This window comes from Seriola dumerili, unplaced genomic scaffold (genome assembly GCF_002260705.1).
Source record: "Seriola dumerili isolate Sdu_G_001 unplaced genomic scaffold, Sdu_1.0 BDQW01007522.1, whole genome shotgun sequence".
NCBI classification, from domain to species: Eukaryota; Metazoa; Chordata; class Actinopteri; order Carangiformes; family Carangidae; genus Seriola; species Seriola dumerili.
Window position 1 is genome coordinate 12,991 of NW_019181777.1, and position 19,833 is coordinate 32,823.

At 37.5% G+C, this 19,833-nt stretch overlaps 6 gene segments (V, D, J or C); all 6 read left to right on the top strand.

Moving 5' to 3' along the window:
* Nucleotides 1-13,514, top strand: part of LOC111239979 — a 21,121-nt gene extending 7,607 nt beyond the window's left edge. Inside the window, 2 exon segments of the V gene segment in view lie at nucleotides 12,934-13,005; nucleotides 13,094-13,514. Coding sequence covers nucleotides 12,963-13,005; nucleotides 13,094-13,401 — 351 coding nt within the window.
* LOC111239976 lies at nucleotides 1,159-1,625 on the top strand. The segment is given in 2 exon segments: nucleotides 1,159-1,207; nucleotides 1,302-1,625. Coding segments are annotated over 2 exon segments (363 nt in total).
* On the top strand, nucleotides 4,229-4,713 carry LOC111239977. The segment is given in 2 exon segments: nucleotides 4,229-4,277; nucleotides 4,367-4,713. Coding segments are annotated over 2 exon segments (363 nt in total).
* On the top strand, nucleotides 8,358-9,008 carry LOC111239981. The segment is given in 2 exon segments: nucleotides 8,358-8,514; nucleotides 8,603-9,008. Coding segments are annotated over 2 exon segments (348 nt in total).
* Nucleotides 10,789-11,267, top strand: LOC111239975. The segment is given in 2 exon segments: nucleotides 10,789-10,837; nucleotides 10,928-11,267. Coding segments are annotated over 2 exon segments (366 nt in total).
* Nucleotides 13,515-15,991: 2,477 nt separating the features above from the next.
* LOC111239983 lies at nucleotides 15,992-16,626 on the top strand. The segment is given in 2 exon segments: nucleotides 15,992-16,144; nucleotides 16,234-16,626. Coding segments are annotated over 2 exon segments (351 nt in total).
* Nucleotides 16,627-19,833: the final 3,207 nt, after the last annotated feature.

Consider the following 19,833-nt stretch of genomic DNA (forward strand, 5'->3'; position numbering starts at 1 on the left):
TATTTTATGTATAATATAATATAATATAATATAATATAATATAATATAATATAATATAATATAATATAATATATATTGTGCAATTATTTATGATAACTTATAATTCTAACTAACTAGAATATACCTATATTTTGGTTTACATGTATATTTCTTATAAATTAACCATGTTCTCTTTATTATAGAAGTTCCTGAAAACTCAGTTAAATGGGTTAAAGACAGTAAACAATCTGGTTGCCGAAAACCAATTCAATGCAATGTGTCTCTACAAATTAAGACATAATAATATCTGAAAACCTTATCTTAAATGATTCAGAATATGAGACTGAAAAATCACGTTGGGAGTTTCTCTCATAAAACCACTAGAGGTCAGTCAGTGTCAAGTCTCTGTCTCATCTGTTACTAAAAGGAGACACTAAGATCCGGTGTTCTCACTGATCTGAACCGACTCACACTTGAATTGTGGACTGTGTCTAAATAAAGAAATCTATGACGTATTAACTGCAAATGATTAGGCTCTTTGTTGTATGGCTACAATAATTATTATACAGAGATTTCTGTGAATGAAATTTGATGGTTAAAATAATGTCTGGACATCAACCCAGTCATGAGAAGAAGAGTAAGTTTCGCTACTGTGAGTTGCAGTGTTGCTACATTACCTGTCAGGTCTCTTATTCTGTTAGTACCTACTACAAGTTCAAGTTTCAAGTGATGAAATTCATCCAGCCGAGAACCTGGTTTTAAAAAGGTCATAATCCAACAAGACATGGATCTTCACAAAGTGTCTCTTCCATAAAATCAATATTTAAAGAAAAAAAAAAATTCTCTCAATCACAACTGCACTAGTTACTGAATCAGTATCATGAAATTTTTTGCAGGTTTTCAGTTGTGTGATGTTTTGTCTAGTGAATAAACCTAATAAATAATATAATTCGACCAATAATCTGTTTTTAACAACTAAAATTCCAATCACAAAATTAAACTTCTGAAGACTTTTCTCTCACTGTGGAACAATATTTTATAAATATAAAAAAGAAAGTCAAATGCAAACCAGTTCTCTCCTCCCTGTGAGGAGGAGTCAATGCAAAACTCAGATGTCTTCCACCTCTACTTATCTGACTGCAGAGAGGATGACAGAGAACAGTGGACACACAGTTTAACATGATGGACTATAGGACAGGACTGCTGCTGTTAACTCTCTGCTGGGCAGGTGAAGAGTTTCTCTGATACTGAGTTGAAGTTGTCTTTAAAACTTTGAAGCATTTAATCAACTTCCCAGTTACCTATTTATTTTTTTGTTACAGGTGTTGATGGTCAGACTCTGACAGAATCTGAACCAGTGGTTAAAAGGCCTGGAGAATCCCACAGACTGACCTGTATAACATCTGGATTGTCATTCAGTAGCTACTACATGGCCTGGATCCGACAGGCTCCTGGAAAAGGACTGGAGTGGGTCACTACTATCAGCAACGGTGGTGTCAGCAAATACTACTCTCAGTCAGTCCAAGGCCGGTTTACCATCTCCAGAGACAACAGCAGACAGCAGGTGTATCTGCAGATGAACAGTCTGAAGACTGAAGATTCTGCTGTTTATTATTGTGCTCGAGAGCCACAGTGACTGAAGTTGATTCCGCAGCTGTACAAAATCAACAGAAATCAACATTATCTCCATCATTCATCAGTCAGATGAATGATGGAGATAATGTTGATTTCAACATTATCAACATTATCTCCATCATTCATCGGTCAGATGAATGATGGAGATAATGTTGATTTCTGTTTCCACAGATGTGTACAGTATTGATCTCATCCAGCCAGACTCAGTGGTTGTGCAGCCTGGACAGTCTTTGACCATCCTCTGTCAGGTCTCTGGTTATTCTCTGACTGATGACAGCTATGCAACAGGTTGGATCAGACAGCGTGAAGGAAAACTGGAGTGGATTGTTCATCAGTGGGGAGGAGGTACTCTTCGTCAAAACAATGCTCTGAAGAACAAGTTCAGTTACAGCAGAGACACTTCTGCAAGAACAGTGACTCTAAATGGACAGAATGTGCAGCCTGAAGACACTGCTGTGTATTACTGTGCCAGACACACAATAACACAAACCATCAGTAGACCTGAACAAAAACCCCTCAGTGCCTGAACACTTGTAACATGAAGCCCCCAGAGGAGGAGCCCTCAGACCACTAATGATTTCACACCAGCTCACTGTTGCAGTAAAGAGGGAAACAGTCTTCACATTTTAATTTTAATTTAGTTTAACAATAACAGTTTTCATCAATTTAACTACTATGACTTTATAGTCACCGACACATTACTGAATGTTTTCCCACAGTGAAATCTAAATTTCTCTCATAATATTCTGTATATTTGACAACATGGCCAAACTCTGATGTCTTCCACCTCTACTTATCTGACTGCAGAGAGGATGACTAAGGACAGTGGACACACAGTTTAACATGATGGACTATAGGACAGGACTGCTGCTTTTAACTCTCTGCTGGGCAGGCGAAAATACTCACATACAGGGCAGCGGGAAGATGTTTTATGTTGGGGGTGCTGTAGTGGGAGAAGCATTTTACCCCAACCCCTACAATACAGCCTATACAAATACAACGTAGGCCTACAACAATACTACTGCAATACAGACCAAAAAAGCTGCAGCAACTTAAAAGTAATTGACAACTGAATATTGAACTGCTCGGCGGCAGCTTAAACCAAATAACTTACCTTGAACTGCAGGCCAGGTGCTCCAGTAGTTGCAATAATCCAAATTTGGCCATGCGCTAAGGTGTTATGGAAATAAAGTTCCTCTCATGAGGCCATGGTTGTCCAATGAATTCAAAATGTCAGTGTGGACATGCATCAAGGAGAGGTTAGTTAGTGTAATCGTATAGTAGCCATGTTTTCATGCGATGCAGACATGTTGCTTCATCTTGAACTGTGACACGAGACTCTCTGGTGACATCGCCAAGCATTATGAGCTGGACTGACCAAAGGCCTGGGTCCTGCTCCTCGGGAAGGTGAAGGGGCACGAAAATACACCGGTCTCCCTCTGCTGCCTTTTCACACAAGCAAAACACACAACCTGACCACACTCCACCACGTAATGAAGCCACTTTCATTTAGCTAACCAAGTTGGTGTAAATGCACGGCTGAAAGTTTCTTTCCCAAAACGTCTGGCCGGAATATCGAAGTTGGGTGGCTGGAGAGGCTCCTCAAAAGCCGCCAAGTCAGTCCTAGTTTGCCACCTGTTAACAGCAGACTCCTCAATGGTGGCGTTATTGGCGGCTCCCTCTCCCTAAAAATTACAACCAAGTGAAAACGGTGGGGTGCTGGTGGAGCTGCTCTCCCGGGAAGGCTGGACGTCATCTGTGCTCTCTTTAACTGGTGGTTTGCCAAAAAAACAATCTGCAACATATCTTTCCTCAATTGTGACTTTATCCTTCGATTAGCTATCAATGCTACGGCAATCGGATGTAAACTTATGACTCCTACCATAGAGCTGAGATGACCCGCCCTACACGGCCTCTGATTGGCCAATGATCGTTGCCTTCGCTGGTTGGATTGGTTGGGTTTAGGCATGAGGAGTGATAATGGTTAGGGTCAAGAGTAAGAAGTCATTCTGAGGGACAGTAGAACCGGTCATGTCAAAACTAAAAAAAAATTATGCTCTGGCCACTAGGAGGTGCTCCAGTACCTCCTAACTTTAATGAGCATATTATTTAACATTATCACTTGCTGAAATTCTTCTGAACAGGCTTCATTCAGTTAATATTAATTAAAAAATAGTAACATCTATAACTTCTACAACTGTGTTTGAGTGTAGACCTACATTAACTACAAGTGTATGTAAGTGTGTGTGTAAGAAAAAATGGTTCAAAAGGAAAAAAGTCCTAAGAGGTGAATCACACAGCAACAAATAACTGACTTTATGTTTTTCTTTCAGTTCTGCAATGTTTGTAGCGTGGAATTTTCTTTGTGAATAAACAATATCATTAGACCGAAAATCTATCTTTTTGAACAACTAAAATTCTGATCACAAAATTCAGCTGCTGAAGACTTTTCTCTCATAGTAGATTCATATTCTCTATATTTGACAACACAGCCAAGTCCAATCTAATTCTCTCCTCCCTGTGAGGAGGAGTCAATGCAAAAGTCAGATGTCTTCCACCTCTACTTATCTGACTGCAGAGAGGATGACAGAGAACAGTGGGCACACAGTTTAACATGATGGACTATAGGACAGGACTGCTACTGTTAACTCTCTGCTGGGCAGGTGAAGAGTTTCACCGATCATGATTTTAATTTGTCTTCAAAAGGATGTCACTTTATAGGAAATTACTGATTTCTTTTTTGTCTTGACAGATGTTGATGGTCAGACTCTGACAGAATCTGAACCAGCGGTTAAAGGGCCTGGAGAATCCCACAGACTGACCTGTACAGGCTCTGGATTCACATTCAGTAACTTGTATTTAAACTGGATCAGACAGGTTCCTGGCAAAGGACTGAAGTGGATTGCTTATATAGGCACTTCTAGTTCTCCTATCCGTTACTCCCAGTCAGTCCAGGGCAGATTCACCATCTCCAGAGATGACTCCAGCAGTAAAGTCTATCTACAGATGAACAGTCTGAAGACCGAGGACACAGCAGTGTATTACTGTGCCAGAGAGCCACAGTGAGAGATGGTAATAGCAGAGTCATACAAAAACTACATCCTCTATTTACCAACCATTGATAACATTCCTTTGTCTCTTGTCACTTTCCTGCTTTACTGATTTTATAGGGCATGTTATTTATTTTCCATCTGACAAGTATTAGATCAATGTCAAAGTTATCTTTAAAGGGTAGAATGATTAAAAACATAAGGAAAAGGTAAAGAAAGAGTCAACACCTTTTGCAGGCACATTTAAGGGTATTTCATTAAATGAATTAACATTAAGCAATTCAATTCAGTGGAAGCTGATTTCTGTCATTTTAAAGTAATCAGACTTCAATGTGGGTCAGTATTCATATTTTCTCTGTTCATAATTGTTACAGTGAAATATGGGACTCATATTAATAATCTGTACTATATGTTCAGTTATACTGGATGTTTAATTATACTGGAGCCAATCCCAGCTGACATTGGGTGAGGGCAGGGTACATCCTGGGCAGGTCGCCAGCCATCACAGGATTGACATATAGATAGAAACAACCAATCACACCTACGAGAAATTTACCTACCACCACAGGCAGAGGAAACCCACAGAGGCACAGGGAGAACATACAAACTCCACCCAGCCAGCCAGCAGGCTTGAACCCAGAACTTTCCAGTGCTAACCACCGCTCCATCGTGCCACCTGGCTTCCATAATTATTATCTTAGTAATTAATTTTTCATCTTCGCTTATGTTCTCACACACTCATCATGCAGACCTTTTTCCAGGTAGGGATTAGCGTTTTATCTCTGCACACACAAAGCAACGAGTAAAGTACTTTAACTGAGATGGTTAAAATATATGAAATAATTTGTTTCAGATTTTCTTCCTTTGTCCTTCTTACAAATTGTGGCCTAATCAGCAAAGGTGTGCCTGATCAAACACATGAAATATGTATAATGTTCTCATTTGACTGTTTATGAAATTCATTTGTAACCTATACAGTTATATAGAATCAAATAAATTAGTGGGGATGCTTTTTATTCAAAAAAGAAAGATTGTATAGACCATAGAGCAGGCAGGATGCAAAAAAAAAAACTGATATAAAAATGTATATATTGGTGCATTATATACAATAAAACATTACAATAATGAGATAGGAGCAGCTTGGTCCTGGATGATGGGGACATGAAGGTAGTATCAGAAGTTTAGGCATGTGGAAAATAGTGTAAGGTAATAGTGACAGTGGATTCAGCAGTGAGCTGGACATGAACAGCGTCGTCATGGAAGTAGAGACCATGATGACGGATGATATTATAGAGGGGGAGCACACGGACGATGAACAGAGAGATTCAAGTCCAATCTAGTTCTCTCCTCCCTGTGAGGAGGAGTCAATGCAAAACTCAGATGTCTTCCACCTCTACTTATCTGACTGCAGAGAGGATGACAGAGAACAGTGGACACACAGTTTAACATGATGGACTATAGGACAGGACTGCTGCTTTTAACTCTCTGCTGGGCAGGTGAAAACATTCACATATAATTTCACATAGTTTTTATTAGTCTCACCAGCCTATTTCATTTGATATCTTATTTTCTTGACAGGTGTTGATGGTCAGACTCTGACAGAATCTGAACCAGTGGTTAAGAGACCTGGAGAATCCCACACACTGACCTGTACAGGCTCTGGGTTCTCATTAGGCAGCTCCCATATGGCTTGGATCAGACAGGCTCCTGGAAAAGGACTGGAGTGGATTGCCTGGAATAATTATGGTGGTAGCAGCAAATATTACTCTCAGTCAGTCCAAGGCCGGTTTACCATCTCCAGAGACAACAGCAGAGAGCAGCTGTATCTGCAGATGAACAGTCTGAAGACTGAAGATTCTGCTGTTTATTATTGTGCTCGAGAACCACAGTGACTCAAGTTAGTCGAGCAGCTGTACAAAATCCTACAGTCCTGGTAGGTTTAATAAATTAGCAATTGTCTCTGTACTATATAAATTTCTGAAAATTGTTCCTGAAAAAAATGATGAAACATTAAACACATAAAAATCGCAATAAAAGAGAATTTGCTCATACACGGATCAAAGACCCGTGCTCAAGACTCACAGTGACTGGAGTTGGTTGAGTAGCTGTACAAAATCCTACAGTATTGATGTTTCAGGCTGGTGGAGCCAAGCAGTGTTTCAAATTACATTTATTTTTTATGTTATCATTATTTTCTCTTAATAGTAGTTAAGTTATATTATTTACATAGACAGTGGGACCCAGACTGAATATATGTTCAGGATACATATACTCTACATATTTCTATAATAATTGCCTTTTTCCCCTGCATTTTTCAAACTCCTGAGAAATATAATAATCAAACATTAAAATAAAATAAAGAAAACACACTAAAGATGACATATTCAGAGTCAAAAACATCACAAAACTCCCACTGCTGAATATAAACTACAGGAAATATTATACATGTCTACACAATGGCAAATTATGTCTTGAAATCATGTGGAAACAAACCTGAGTCATAATATGAGTGAGTTACTAAAAGGAGACACTCAGATCTGGTGTTCTCATTGATTTGAACTGAACCTGGACTGAACTAAACCTTCATGCTCCTGCTGGTCTTCTACACTGGATATTATCACAGTTAAAATGTTTCTACCCAAACAAAAGTCAAGTGTGAACATAAATCAAGACATTTTAAAAACAAAGTTTGACTATAATGACTGCAGTTCCATCTGTCAGTGCCTGGTGTCATCACCATTTGTGAGAGAAGACAGCAGTGATCTATAAAATGGAGGAAAAGTGATGGCAGCTTATCTAAGTTAAATGTTTCCAGACAAAGTGAATTCACTTGATACTTACATGAAGATAAATACTTTAAATAGATATTTTTCATCTTCGAAGAAAGTATAAATAGTGAAGGTAATTTAAGTATTAACATGATTCTTTTGTCATGTTTAAGCTACAAAGAAAAGTCTAGCAAGAATATGAACAGTTTTATACAATAAATTAGGCAGTGAAGTTTTCTATATCTGAATTACACAAAAGGTAACTATACTGGTTCATGCGCAGCTAGAAACCTGTGACTTTAGCCTAATTATTATACATTTTTTGTACTCAGATTTTATTTGATAGATAAAATATATATTGATCATAAAAAATTTAATACACAAACAACAATCACTGAAAGTTATGGGCCTATAGTGTGTTTACTCATCTTGCCTGTCATTTTTCAGTTGTAAAACAGCCGTTATGTTTTTTTTTCCTACCTTTTATTTTTTTCACATGCTCATAAACAAAGTACAATAAAAACTAAAAAAAACTAAAAAAAAAAAACTAAAGATGGCTTTTGAAAGTGAATACTCTCAGCGGTTGCTCCTTTTTTTCCCTTGGGTGCACATCATCATTATTACGATATAGATTTGAACAAATAGATTTTAGACTAGCATCCCTGATAAAACATCTTAATTTTCACATTAAGAATAAAAGTAGTGATCATTGTTGTTTGCAATTATGTAAGAATTTACATAATTCATAAAGTTTTTATATGGAATTGTCAATAAATTTAGGAATTAATAGTTAATGACAAAACCCAAGTTAACAGCTGTTTCATTACATATCATATGATACAGGGTTGATGTCCAGACATGTTTTCACTCTGCAGATATAAAAACACTGAACAGACTCTTCTACTGGCAGTTAAACCAACACTGACACTTCATGTGTTTGATTCTATGCAAACTCAGTGACCTTCCTTGTTACTCAGCTATAAAAACTTCAGATCAGACTGTCAGTGGAGTTCACAGCTCGTCAGCTTCACCATAAACCATGTTTTCTGTAGCTCTGCTGCTGCTGTTGGCAGCTGGATCCTGTGAGTGTCTCTGGATTTGTCATAGTCAACATTTCTTCTCTTGCTGGATAACTTGATCATTTATAACAAAACATTTTCTTTTTAACAGGTGTGAAGTGTGAACAGTTGACACAGCCAACCTCTGTGACTGTGCAGCCAGGTCAACGTCTCGGCATCACCTGTCAGGTCTCTTATTCTCTTGGCAGCTACTACACAGCTTGGATCAGACAGCCTGCAGGGAAAGGACTGGAGTGGATTGGAATGAGATATACTGGAGGCTCTCACTATAAAGATTCACTAAAGAACAAGTTCAGTATCGACTTAGACTCTTCCAGCAAAACAGTGACTCTAAATGGACAGAATGTGCAGCCTGAAGACACTGCTGTGTATTACTGTGCCAGAGACACACAATAACACAAACCATCAGTAGACCTGAACAAAAACCCCTCAGTGCCTGAACACTTGTAACATGAAGCCACCAGAGGAGGAGCCCTCAGACCACTAATGATTTCACACCACTTCACTGAGAGAAACTGTCTTTGTATCTCACTTTGCATTTCCCCACCATTAGTCGCTCTCAGTAATTTCTGCAGGTTAAAGTTAATTTTTGTTTGGTAAAGATTTTTGTGTCATGATCCTACTTTGAAATAATGGATTTAAGATTTTATCCAAAACAGAGTTGTCTGAAAAATCTTTCCTTTCTATCTGTTACTCAATAATAAATAATATCAAAATTGAAATACATAATTTTGATTTTATTATTTTTAGAGCTAAGATTTAAGAAAACTACAATGCTAAAAACAAAATTCAACATCTGAACACACACACACACACACACACACACACACACACACACACACACACACACACACACACACACTAATGACAATAGGTAGAGTAACACTTCAAACTATGAACAAACAAATAGGGGGTGTCTGAATGTATGTGAAGCCTCAATCAATCACAGTTAATTAAGCTACTGCTCAGGGATTGCAAGGTGCCTGTCATCATATATATTGCACAATGTCCAGTTTAAATAGAAATCAAAGAAAAGAAAACAGATAAATCAACAAAAAGATAATGAGATCACAGCAAAAGGCCCATAAGCCTGAAGCCAATCATTCACATGAGAAAAACAAAAACAGTGACAGTCAATGTTACACTCTCGGACAGTGCTATTAAAAATAAATATATTATTACTGTGACTGGACACATTTTAGGAACAATGTTTTTAATAAATTTTCAATTCAATATGCTGTACCTTTAACTCTCAGTGTCCAGGGACGCAGCGTGCTTAATATCACGACGACCAATAGACCTACTAAAGGAAAAATAGAAGAAAATACACTGAACACCTTGTTTGACAAACAAATATTCTGATATTTATCCAACTGTGTGACCATGACTTACAATCATACCCTCCACTTCAGGTGTCCACCCAATGTCTAACAGGCAGATTGATCAGATGACTGGGAACTATGATAGAAATAAAAACCACATTGATTATTTGAGTCTTTTTTTTTTTGTCCAAAAAAGATGGATGGTGATTGATCACAATAATATTTGCCTACCGCAAAACAAAATGTTTGGCGATCCTCGTGCTGTTGCATTCACCACGCCTTACTTCACCGGCCAAGGACAGGTAGGAGAGGGAGAGGGAGAGAGAGAGAGCGCCAGTTTCCGTTGTCCCCTAAATAATCTTCCCCCAGTGTTCTAAAGGCATTCTAGTTCTACATAGTTAGGGCTTTCTCATCTGTCAAAGCAGCAGTCAAACATCATCCATATCTGTCTGCCACATGTTATATTCACAAAACTATTTGACATTTAAAAATAAAAACACACTTTCAAAGGGAATTCATTTGCTTATTAATGACAGCACAGTGAGAGTGTGGCTGACTCTGAAATTCATTTCTGAGCAGTTCTCATGTTTTTAAAGAACAGTTAAGTCCTCAGACTGTCAGATAAGCTGTAAATGTCCTGACTCAGAAGAACGAAGAGGAGTTTATCATGACCCTGATGAAGGCCAAAAGCAGAAATTCATTGATGAAATTGTTTTTTCATACTACAAATGTTTCAACTCTTCAGATTTTTATCCTTCTCCTTGCAGATTGGAAGCAGCTGAAGTTGAGCCACAAAAAACTCCCACAATTAGATGGAAAAAAAAAACTGAATAAGGAGCTGAATGTAGTTCTCTCCTCCCTGTGAGGAGGAGTCAATGCAAAACTCAGATTTCTTCCACCTCTACTTATCTGACTGCAGAGAGGATGACAGAGAACAGTGCACACACAGTTTAACATGATGGACTATAGGACAGGACTGCTGCTTTTAACTCTCTGCTGGGCAGGTGAAGATTTCTTCTGATCCTGAGTTGAATCTGTCTTCAAAATGCTGCCAACTTACAACAAGTGACTATTTTCTCATTTTATCTTGACAGGTGTTGATGGTCAGACTCTGACAGAATCTGAACCAGCAGTTAAAAGGCCTGGAGAATCCCACAGACTGACCTGTACAGCCTCTGGATTCACATTCAGCAGCTACGGGATGAACTGGATCAGACAGGCTCCTGGAAAAGGCCTAGAGTGGATTGCATATATAAGCAGCGGTGGTGGTAGCAGCAAATTCTACTCTCAGTCAGTCCAAGGCCGGTTTACCATCTCCAGAGACGACAGCAGACAGCAGCTGTATCTGCAGATGAACAGTCTGAAGACTGAAGATTCTGCTGTTTATTATTGTGCTAGACAACCACAGTGACTCAAGTTAGTCAAGCAGCTGTACAAAATCCAGCAGTCCTGGTCTTTACTGGGGTGGTAGAGCCTAAGCATAATATATATATATTATGTATTATATATTTGTATATTTTGTTTCATATTAGTTGTTTTATATTTGTAAAAATGTATACACACATTACATACAAGACCTTTAACATATTTTATAATAATAAATGACTATTTTGTACATGAATTATACAAATTGCTGAGAAATATAATTAAACTTTAAACACATTGATAAAATAAATAAATAAAAAGAAAAAGAAAACAATTGAATTCATTTGTTCATAAATGACTGAACTAAACCTTAATGCTCCTGTTGGTCTTCTACACTGAATTTTATCACAGTGAAAATGTTTTTCTTTTTGACCATAAGGATGTTTACCATCAGCATGACTGCAGCCCCATCCATCCGTGTCATCACCATTTGTGAGAGAAGACAGCAGTGATCTATAAAGTGGAGGACAAGTGATGGCAGCTTATTTTGGTTAAATGTTTCCAGACAAAGTGAATTCACTTGATACTTACATATATAGAGAATGAAGACAATTTCCTCACATAGATGTTTTTCGTTTTTGAAGAAAGGTAATCTAAGTATTAATGTTGGGATTGTGTCGTTATGTTGAAACTGCAGAGAAACGTGAGAGGGAATATGAACAGGCTGGTCGTGGACAGGAAGAAAACTGTAATTTCAATTGTTGTAATTTTTTGTCATTCTTTTATTTGTAATATAAGATATATATATATTCACCACAAAACCAACAAAGCAATTATGTATTTTTTTTTCAGACATCTGTGAACACCAGCCATTTCACATATTGTCAAACCGGTTTCACTTCACTTCCTCGGCTGTTTCCCTCTGGACGAAAACATTTTCTCTGTTTATTTTGAGTCTTCAGACATCTGCAAAAACTGAAAACCTGTCTTCATGTGAACTTAAAAACCTGCTGCAAACATGACTTTTTATAGTGCTGATGTGATTATGGCTGCAGTCATTATTTCTGTTTGCAAATATGTAAGTATAATGAATAAATAAATAAATGCTACCTAAAATATATGAGAATGTATATTTTTATCATGTTTGAATGTTTTTAATTTCCAATGTATATGTAATGAAGTGTTTGTAAGGACACTTACTTTGTTGAAACAACAATTAACGATTATTAATGTGTGGATGCAAAATTTAAAACACGTAATATGAAACGTATAATAATGGTTTCATTTGTCATTACTTAGTTCATCTTTCTTGTCCCGCAGGTGTAGATCTTTGGTGGTTGCTCCTTTTTTTTCACGTCAACATCATTATTGAGATGATGATTTAAATAATATCAGTTGGACTATAACAATTTATGTAATGTTTTCAGTAGGAAGTGTTGTAGATACACCATATTTAGGCATTAACAGTGTCTAACTAAAAGTTATAAAGTTAACATTTGCTTCAGTACATTAGATGTAGGGATAATGTGTTATAATTTAGTGATAAATGAAATGAAATTGTAATTTGTAAAGCAAAGGTAATAGCCAGGAATGCAAATTCACTTGGCAAATAAAAAATCACTGAACAGACTCTTCGATTGGTTCCAGTTAGACCAACACTGACGCTTCATGTGTTTGATTCTATGCAAACTCAGTGACCTTCCTTGTTACTCAGCTATAAAAACTGTCAGTGGAGTTCACAGCTCGTCAGCTTCACCATAAACCATGTTTTCTGTAGCTCTGCTGCTGCTGTTGGCAGCTGGATCCTGTGAGTCTCTCTGGATTTGTCATGGTCAACATTTCTTCTTTCATAGTATAACTTGATCATGAACTTTGAACATTTTCTTTTTTAACAGGTGTGAAGTGTCAACAGTTGACACAGCCAGCCTCTGTGACTGTGCAGCCAGGTCAACGTCTCACCATCACTTGTCAGGTCTCTTATTCTATTAGCAGCTACTACACAGCTTGGATCAGACAGCCTGCAGGGAAAGCACTGGAGTGGATTGGAAGTGAACGTGTTGGGCAAACCAAATACTACAAAGATTCACTAAAGAATAAGTTCAGTATGGACTTAGACTCTTCCAGCAACAGAGTGACTCTAAACGGACAGAATGTGCAGCCTGAAGACACTGCTGTGTATTACTGTGCCAGAGACACACAATAACACAAACCATCAGTAGACCTGAACAAAAACCCCTCAGTGCCTGAACACTTGTAACATGAAGCCACCAGAGGAGGAGCCCTCAGACCACTAATGATTTCACACCAGCTCACTGTTACAGTGAGGAGGGAAACACTGAAAACACTGATGTAAACAATATAGACTGGACTAAAAGTATTTGCTTTTACAATGATCAGACACGATTATTCAATTGTTCGTTTCATTATGCAACTGATCAGAAAAGAACTAAAAATACATACTGATACATAATATCTTTATAGATGAGCTCTTTACATTAATTTCAACGAGTGTATAAATAACAACAAAAACAACAACAACAATTTTAATCTGGTATAAAGCTGAGAAACACATTGTATTCCATTGATTCATTTTAAAAAGGATCTCCATATATTCCATATCCCTCATTTGTTTTAAAGATGAATTTCAAATCCTCCCTGTGAGGAGGAGTCAATGCAAAACTCAGATGTCCTCCACTTCTTCTTATCTGACTGCAGAGAGGATGACAGAGAACAGTGGACACACAGTTTAATATGATGGACTATAGGACAGGGCTGCTGCTTTTAACTCTCTGCTGGGCAGGTGAAGAGTTTGACTGATATTGAGTTGAATGTGTCTTAAAAAGTTTGTAAAGTTAAATCAAATGACTGATTGCTTTTTTGACTTGACAGGTGTTGATGGTCAGACTCTGACAGAATCTGAACCAGTGGTTAAAAGACCTGGAGAATCCCACACACTGACCTGTACAGGCTCTGGGTTCACATTCAGCAACTACTGGATGCACTGGGTCAGACAGGCTCCTGGAAAAGGACTGGAGTGGATTGCCTGGCATGATAATGGTGGTAGCACCAGGAAATCCTACTCTCAGTCAGTCCAAGGCCGGTTTACCATCTCCAGAGACAACAGCAGACAGCAGCTGTATCTGCAGATGAACAGTCTGAAGACTGAAGATTCTGCTGTTTATTATTGTGCTCGAGACTCACAGTGACTGGAGTTGGATGAACAGCTGTACAAAATCCTTCACCACTGATAAGACCCGTCTACTTAATGTCCTCACTCCAGATAGTTCAAGAAAATGAAAAAATGTTTACACCCAAACACATTTTTGGAATCAATGATATTTTAATTGGGCTGAATTGTAATTTCTTTTGCCAGCAGAATATTTCTAAACAAAGATTTAAGCAGCTTCCATTTACAAATCATTTAACCTTATCAGTGACAAAGCTTTAATGCTTCATTCAAAAATAATCCTCATAGAACATAATCACTAAACAATAAACAACACTTTCACTGTGAAATACTTTTGATATCCAACATGTATTCACTGGGTAATAGACTGATGATGAGCTTTGCTCGGTCTGCAGGAGATTGGAGTGAGATCACAGATACTTTCCATGGGCAGTCTGCAGACTGTCCATCATCAAGTCTCTTTTTTCTTTGTCTGCTGAGATGAATGTTGGCTGACACATCTATGAAGAATGATTATGAAAAAACAATTAAAAAAACAAAAGAAACTGAGCAGAGTGGATTCGTTTTGGGCTCGTGCAAAATCATTGTAAACCTGTCCTATAGCATTTGTATTCTGCAGTTTATTCTTTAAAGACACAGAAGACAGATCAGCAGTTTATTTTTTTATGGATCTAATTTTCTTTAGTTCTGCTTTAAGGCATTTACAGTAACTCTCTCTCTCTCTTTCTCTCTCTCTTTCTTAAACCACACTTGCTCCCTCAATAAGTTTTGCATTTACAAGATTTCAAATGCAACACATTTTCTACTGGCCTTTTAACGGTGTCATACAGGACTAAGATATCTTCATTTTAGTGTAAACATTTTAAATTTCAAATCTAATCTGTTCAAGGCATCATTAAACGTTCAGTAAGTTAATCATATATAAACATTGTTTCAATATTTATACATGCCCTTTAAGGTAACATTATCTGCTCCGTCTGGCAACCTGTGAGGAAAGTTGATTGAATTATTTGATATCATTTCTCTCGAGTCTAAAGGTTTCTCTGCATGTTTGTGTCTTCAAACATCTAAGTCATTAAAGTAAATATTATTAAACTATTCACACGATCAGCAAATAAATTGCTAAAATGTTGCCCTCAAAAGAATGATGTGCCCATATGTTTGAAGTAAATGCATCTGCGGAAGGAGTAAACCAATTATCTCAGGAAAACAGCTCACAACATTTTAAAAGTAAATTGTTAAAAATTTAAATAGATACTACACAGACTTTAAACATGGCTGACAGAAAGTAACATTCTTGGTGGTTGGTCTGTTAGGTGTTTGTAACCGTTGTTATTGTAATGTTAATTGATTGAATGTGTTTTGTTATGTAATAAATGTAACTAACAATTTGGTTTAATAAAACATTCAGACATAAATAGAACACAGGAAAAGAAGAAAAGCAGTCAATTAACTTTTGACTGGAAAATTTTAAAATACAGTGAATAATTAAATAAAAAATATCACATGTAAAACAAATGTGATTCCCTGGTAAGCTTTAACTCTACAGATATAGTAACACTGAACAGACTGTTCTGTTGGCTCCAGTGAGACCAACACTGACGCTTCATGTGTTTGATTCTATGCAAACTCAGTGACCTTCCTTGTTACTCAGCTATAAAAACTTCAGATCAGACTGTCAGTGGAGTTCACAGCTCGTCAGCTTCACCATAAACCATGTTTTCTGTAGCTCTGCTGCTGCTGTTGGCAGCTGGATCCTGTGAGTCTCTCTGGATTTGTCATAGTCAACATTTCTTCTCTTGCTGTAGAACTTGATCATTTATAACAAAACATTTTCTTTTTTAACAGGTGTGAAGTGTGAACAGTTGACACAGCCAGCCTCTGTGACTGTGCAGCCAGGTCAACGTCTCACCATCACCTGTCAGGTCTCTTATTCTGTTAGCAGCTACTTCACAGGTTGGATCAGACAGCCTGCAGGGAAAGCACTGGAGTGGATTGGAAGTGAACGTGTTGGGGGAAACAAATACTACAAAGATTCATTAAAGAACAAATTCAGTATGAACTTAGACTCTCCCAACAACAGAGTGACTCTAAATGGACAGAATGTGCAGCCTGAAGACACTGCTGTGTATTACTGTGCCAGAGACACACAATAACACAAACCATCAGTAGACCTGAACAAAAACCCCTCAGTGCCTGAACACTTGTAACATGAAGCCACCAGAGGAGGAGCCCTCAGACCACTAATGATTTCACACCAGTTCACAGTTGAAGAGAAAAACTGTCTTTGAATGTAATTTGTTCTGAAAAATTAGAAATGAAATAAAAGTGTCTTAATTCTAATGATAACATTCAGGGAAGTTTCAGGGAAGTTTGATGATTTCTGATTAATGCCAGATTCATAACTTATTCAATCTGTGAGAACAAAATTCACAAAATTCAGAAAACACATTTTTCTCCATGATATTTTATCCCACATTGACAGACATCATTTGCATGATATGATTCAATGAAATCAGTAAAAAACTTCTTGCACACAAGCTCCTCCCTCCCCATGATGTCCTGATGCAAATCCTCAGTGTGTGTAGTGTACTTGTGTCCTGCTGACTGGTCTTGTAGTTTGTGTGCAGCATCAGAGGTCACATCTCCAGACTCAGGATGATGAACACACTCACTCTTCTGCTGGTTGCTCTCTCTCTGTCCTGTGAGTTCTCCTGCTTCTTGATGTTTCATCCTTTATCAGACAGCAGTGACTGATGGTCAGTCAGTGATACCAGAAAACTTCCCAGATGACTGTCTCACTGTCTCTCTCCTTTTGCCTCATCAGGTTGTACAGGTCAGAGTATGGAGTCCATTTCTTCCAGTTCAGTAGTGAAGAGGCCTGGAGAGACTCTCAGTCTCTCCTGCAGAGGATCTGGCTTCACATTTAACTGCTGTGTTATGACCTGGATCAAACAATCTGTAGGAAAAGCACTGGAATGGATGGGGAGCAGCTACTCTGATTCCAGTAGAAACACTTATGCCAGCAGTGTGAGAGGACGTGCAGAAATCAGTAGAGATGACAGCAACAGCATGGTGCATCTGAGACTGTCCAACTTGAAGCCAGAGGACTCTGCTGTGTATTACTGTGCCAGATACACACACTAGTTAAAGTGAGCAGAAAGGATGTACAAAAACTTTTCAGTATTTATTCTACAAGGATCTACAGGGGGCAGTAGATCATAAGGAGAAGGAGTATGACAGTGTCTCTAAACACAGACACATGCAGCACATTGTTACAGCAACAGCTGATGTTTTGGTTTGGGAGCAGATGTTAAGAATTTACAGTATTTTACATTTATTTATTATATATCCAGCATATGGAAAATCCATCAAATGTTGCTGAGCAGAATAAATAAATGACGTTATGATGAATAACATGAACAGTATCCTCATGACAAAACATAATTGTAATCAGAATTTAAGACATTAATGTGTCTAAAACATTATTTTCCAGAGATGTGTGAGATGTGGTGTGTTTCTCTTCCATCTGTGTTGCAGAGTGAGGGAAAGGGGCTTAAAACACTGGTGTAAACACTGTAGACTGGACAGAGACTATTTGCTTTTACAATCAATCAGAACTGATTGTTTTGTTTCATCCTGTAATTGTACAGAAAAGAACTACAAAATTCCTTGTGAAAAACATCTTGATACATAAATATAACATGAGAATGAGCTGTTTGCATTAGAGTCTGAGTCTATAAGGAACAACAACAACAAGCCATAAAGCAAATATAATGATAGTAATTAAAGTAAATGATCTGACAATCTTTGATAGATGTAGATTTATTACAAAGTATAATCAATAAATAACTTCAGCATTTTTTAAATAAAATATGAAACCTCTTTTCACATCGCTTGTCTTGAGCAAGGTAACAGAGTAAGTTCAGTCAGAGAGAAGTCAGAAACCCATCACTTATGACAAATAGTTAAACGATCAGATTCAGGTGAAAATGTCCTCGCTGTAAACCTGAATATGAATATGATCTGAAGATATACAGGGATCATGGAGCCTGAACTACTGCAATGCACCACTGTGTTTTCATTATCATAAAAGTGACTTGACTTGTATCACCTATAAAAACCAGGTCATTTTATAATGTAGAAACATAAAGCAAAATCACAGTGCACTCCACCTCTCTCCTCTTTGGGAGGAGGAGTCAATGCAAAACTCAGATGTCTTCCACCTCTACTTATCTGACTGCAGAGAGGATGACAGAGAACAGTGGACACACAGTTTAACATGATGGACTATAGGACAGGACTGCTGCTTTTAACTCTCTGCTGGGCAGGTGAAGAGTTTGACTGATCTTCAGTTGAAGTTTTCTTTGAAACTTTATTGAATTAAATCAATTAATCTTTTTTTTTGTTTATTTTTTAAAATTTCATCTTGACAGGTGTTGATGGTCAGACTCTGACAGAATCTGAACCAGTCATTAAGAGGCCTGGAGAATCCCACACACTGACCTGTACAGGCTCTGGATTCACATTTAGCAGCTCTGAGATGGCCTGGATCAGACAGGCTCCTGGAGAGGGACTGGAGTGGATTGCATATATTAACAGTGGTAGTGGTAATACCAAAAAATACTCTCAGTCAGTCCAAGGCCGGTTTACCATCTCCAGAGACAACAGCAGACAGCAGCTGTATCTGCAGATGAACAGTCTGAGGACTGAAGATTCTGCTGTTTATTATTGTGCTCAATTCCCACACAGCGAGTGAATTCTGTGGAGCGGCTGTACAAAATCATACAATAGTAGGACGGTAGATGGTGTATTTTTATATTTTATTTGTTAAATATCTGATTTAATGTTATATTTTTCATATTAACATTTTAATAAAATGTTTCATTTTGCATGTTTTGCTTGCTATATTCTTTAATAAATTAATTGTGGTCTCTACTTTACAAGGTTCTGAGAAGTGTTCTTGAGAAATATGACTAAAGATTAAACACAAAACACACAATGAAGAAAATGAGTCAATAAAAGGGTCAAAGACAGTACAACAAACTGGTTGCTTAAAACATACTCAACAAATACCATACGTTTTTACAAATTAAGACAGAATCATTTCTGTATGAAGAATCAAAAGTGAGTCATGTCAGGAGAGTGAAAAATAATCTTGCAGTAACAGTAATAAAATCACATCAAGGTAGACAGGAAAGGAAAGGTGGAAGGAATCATGTTATAAAAATCTATATGAATTGTGGAAGCAAAAATCTGGTGAAGACTCGATTTAAAACATATATAACAATAATATTTTAATTTCTCAATATTTAGTCAGCTCATCTTTCTTGTGCAGGTGTAGATGACTGAAATCACAAATTGCTTATTACTGAATTCTAAAACTATACTTGAGTATAGTTATACTACTGAAATTAATCAAGAATCTGATGTAGAGGTGTTTACATT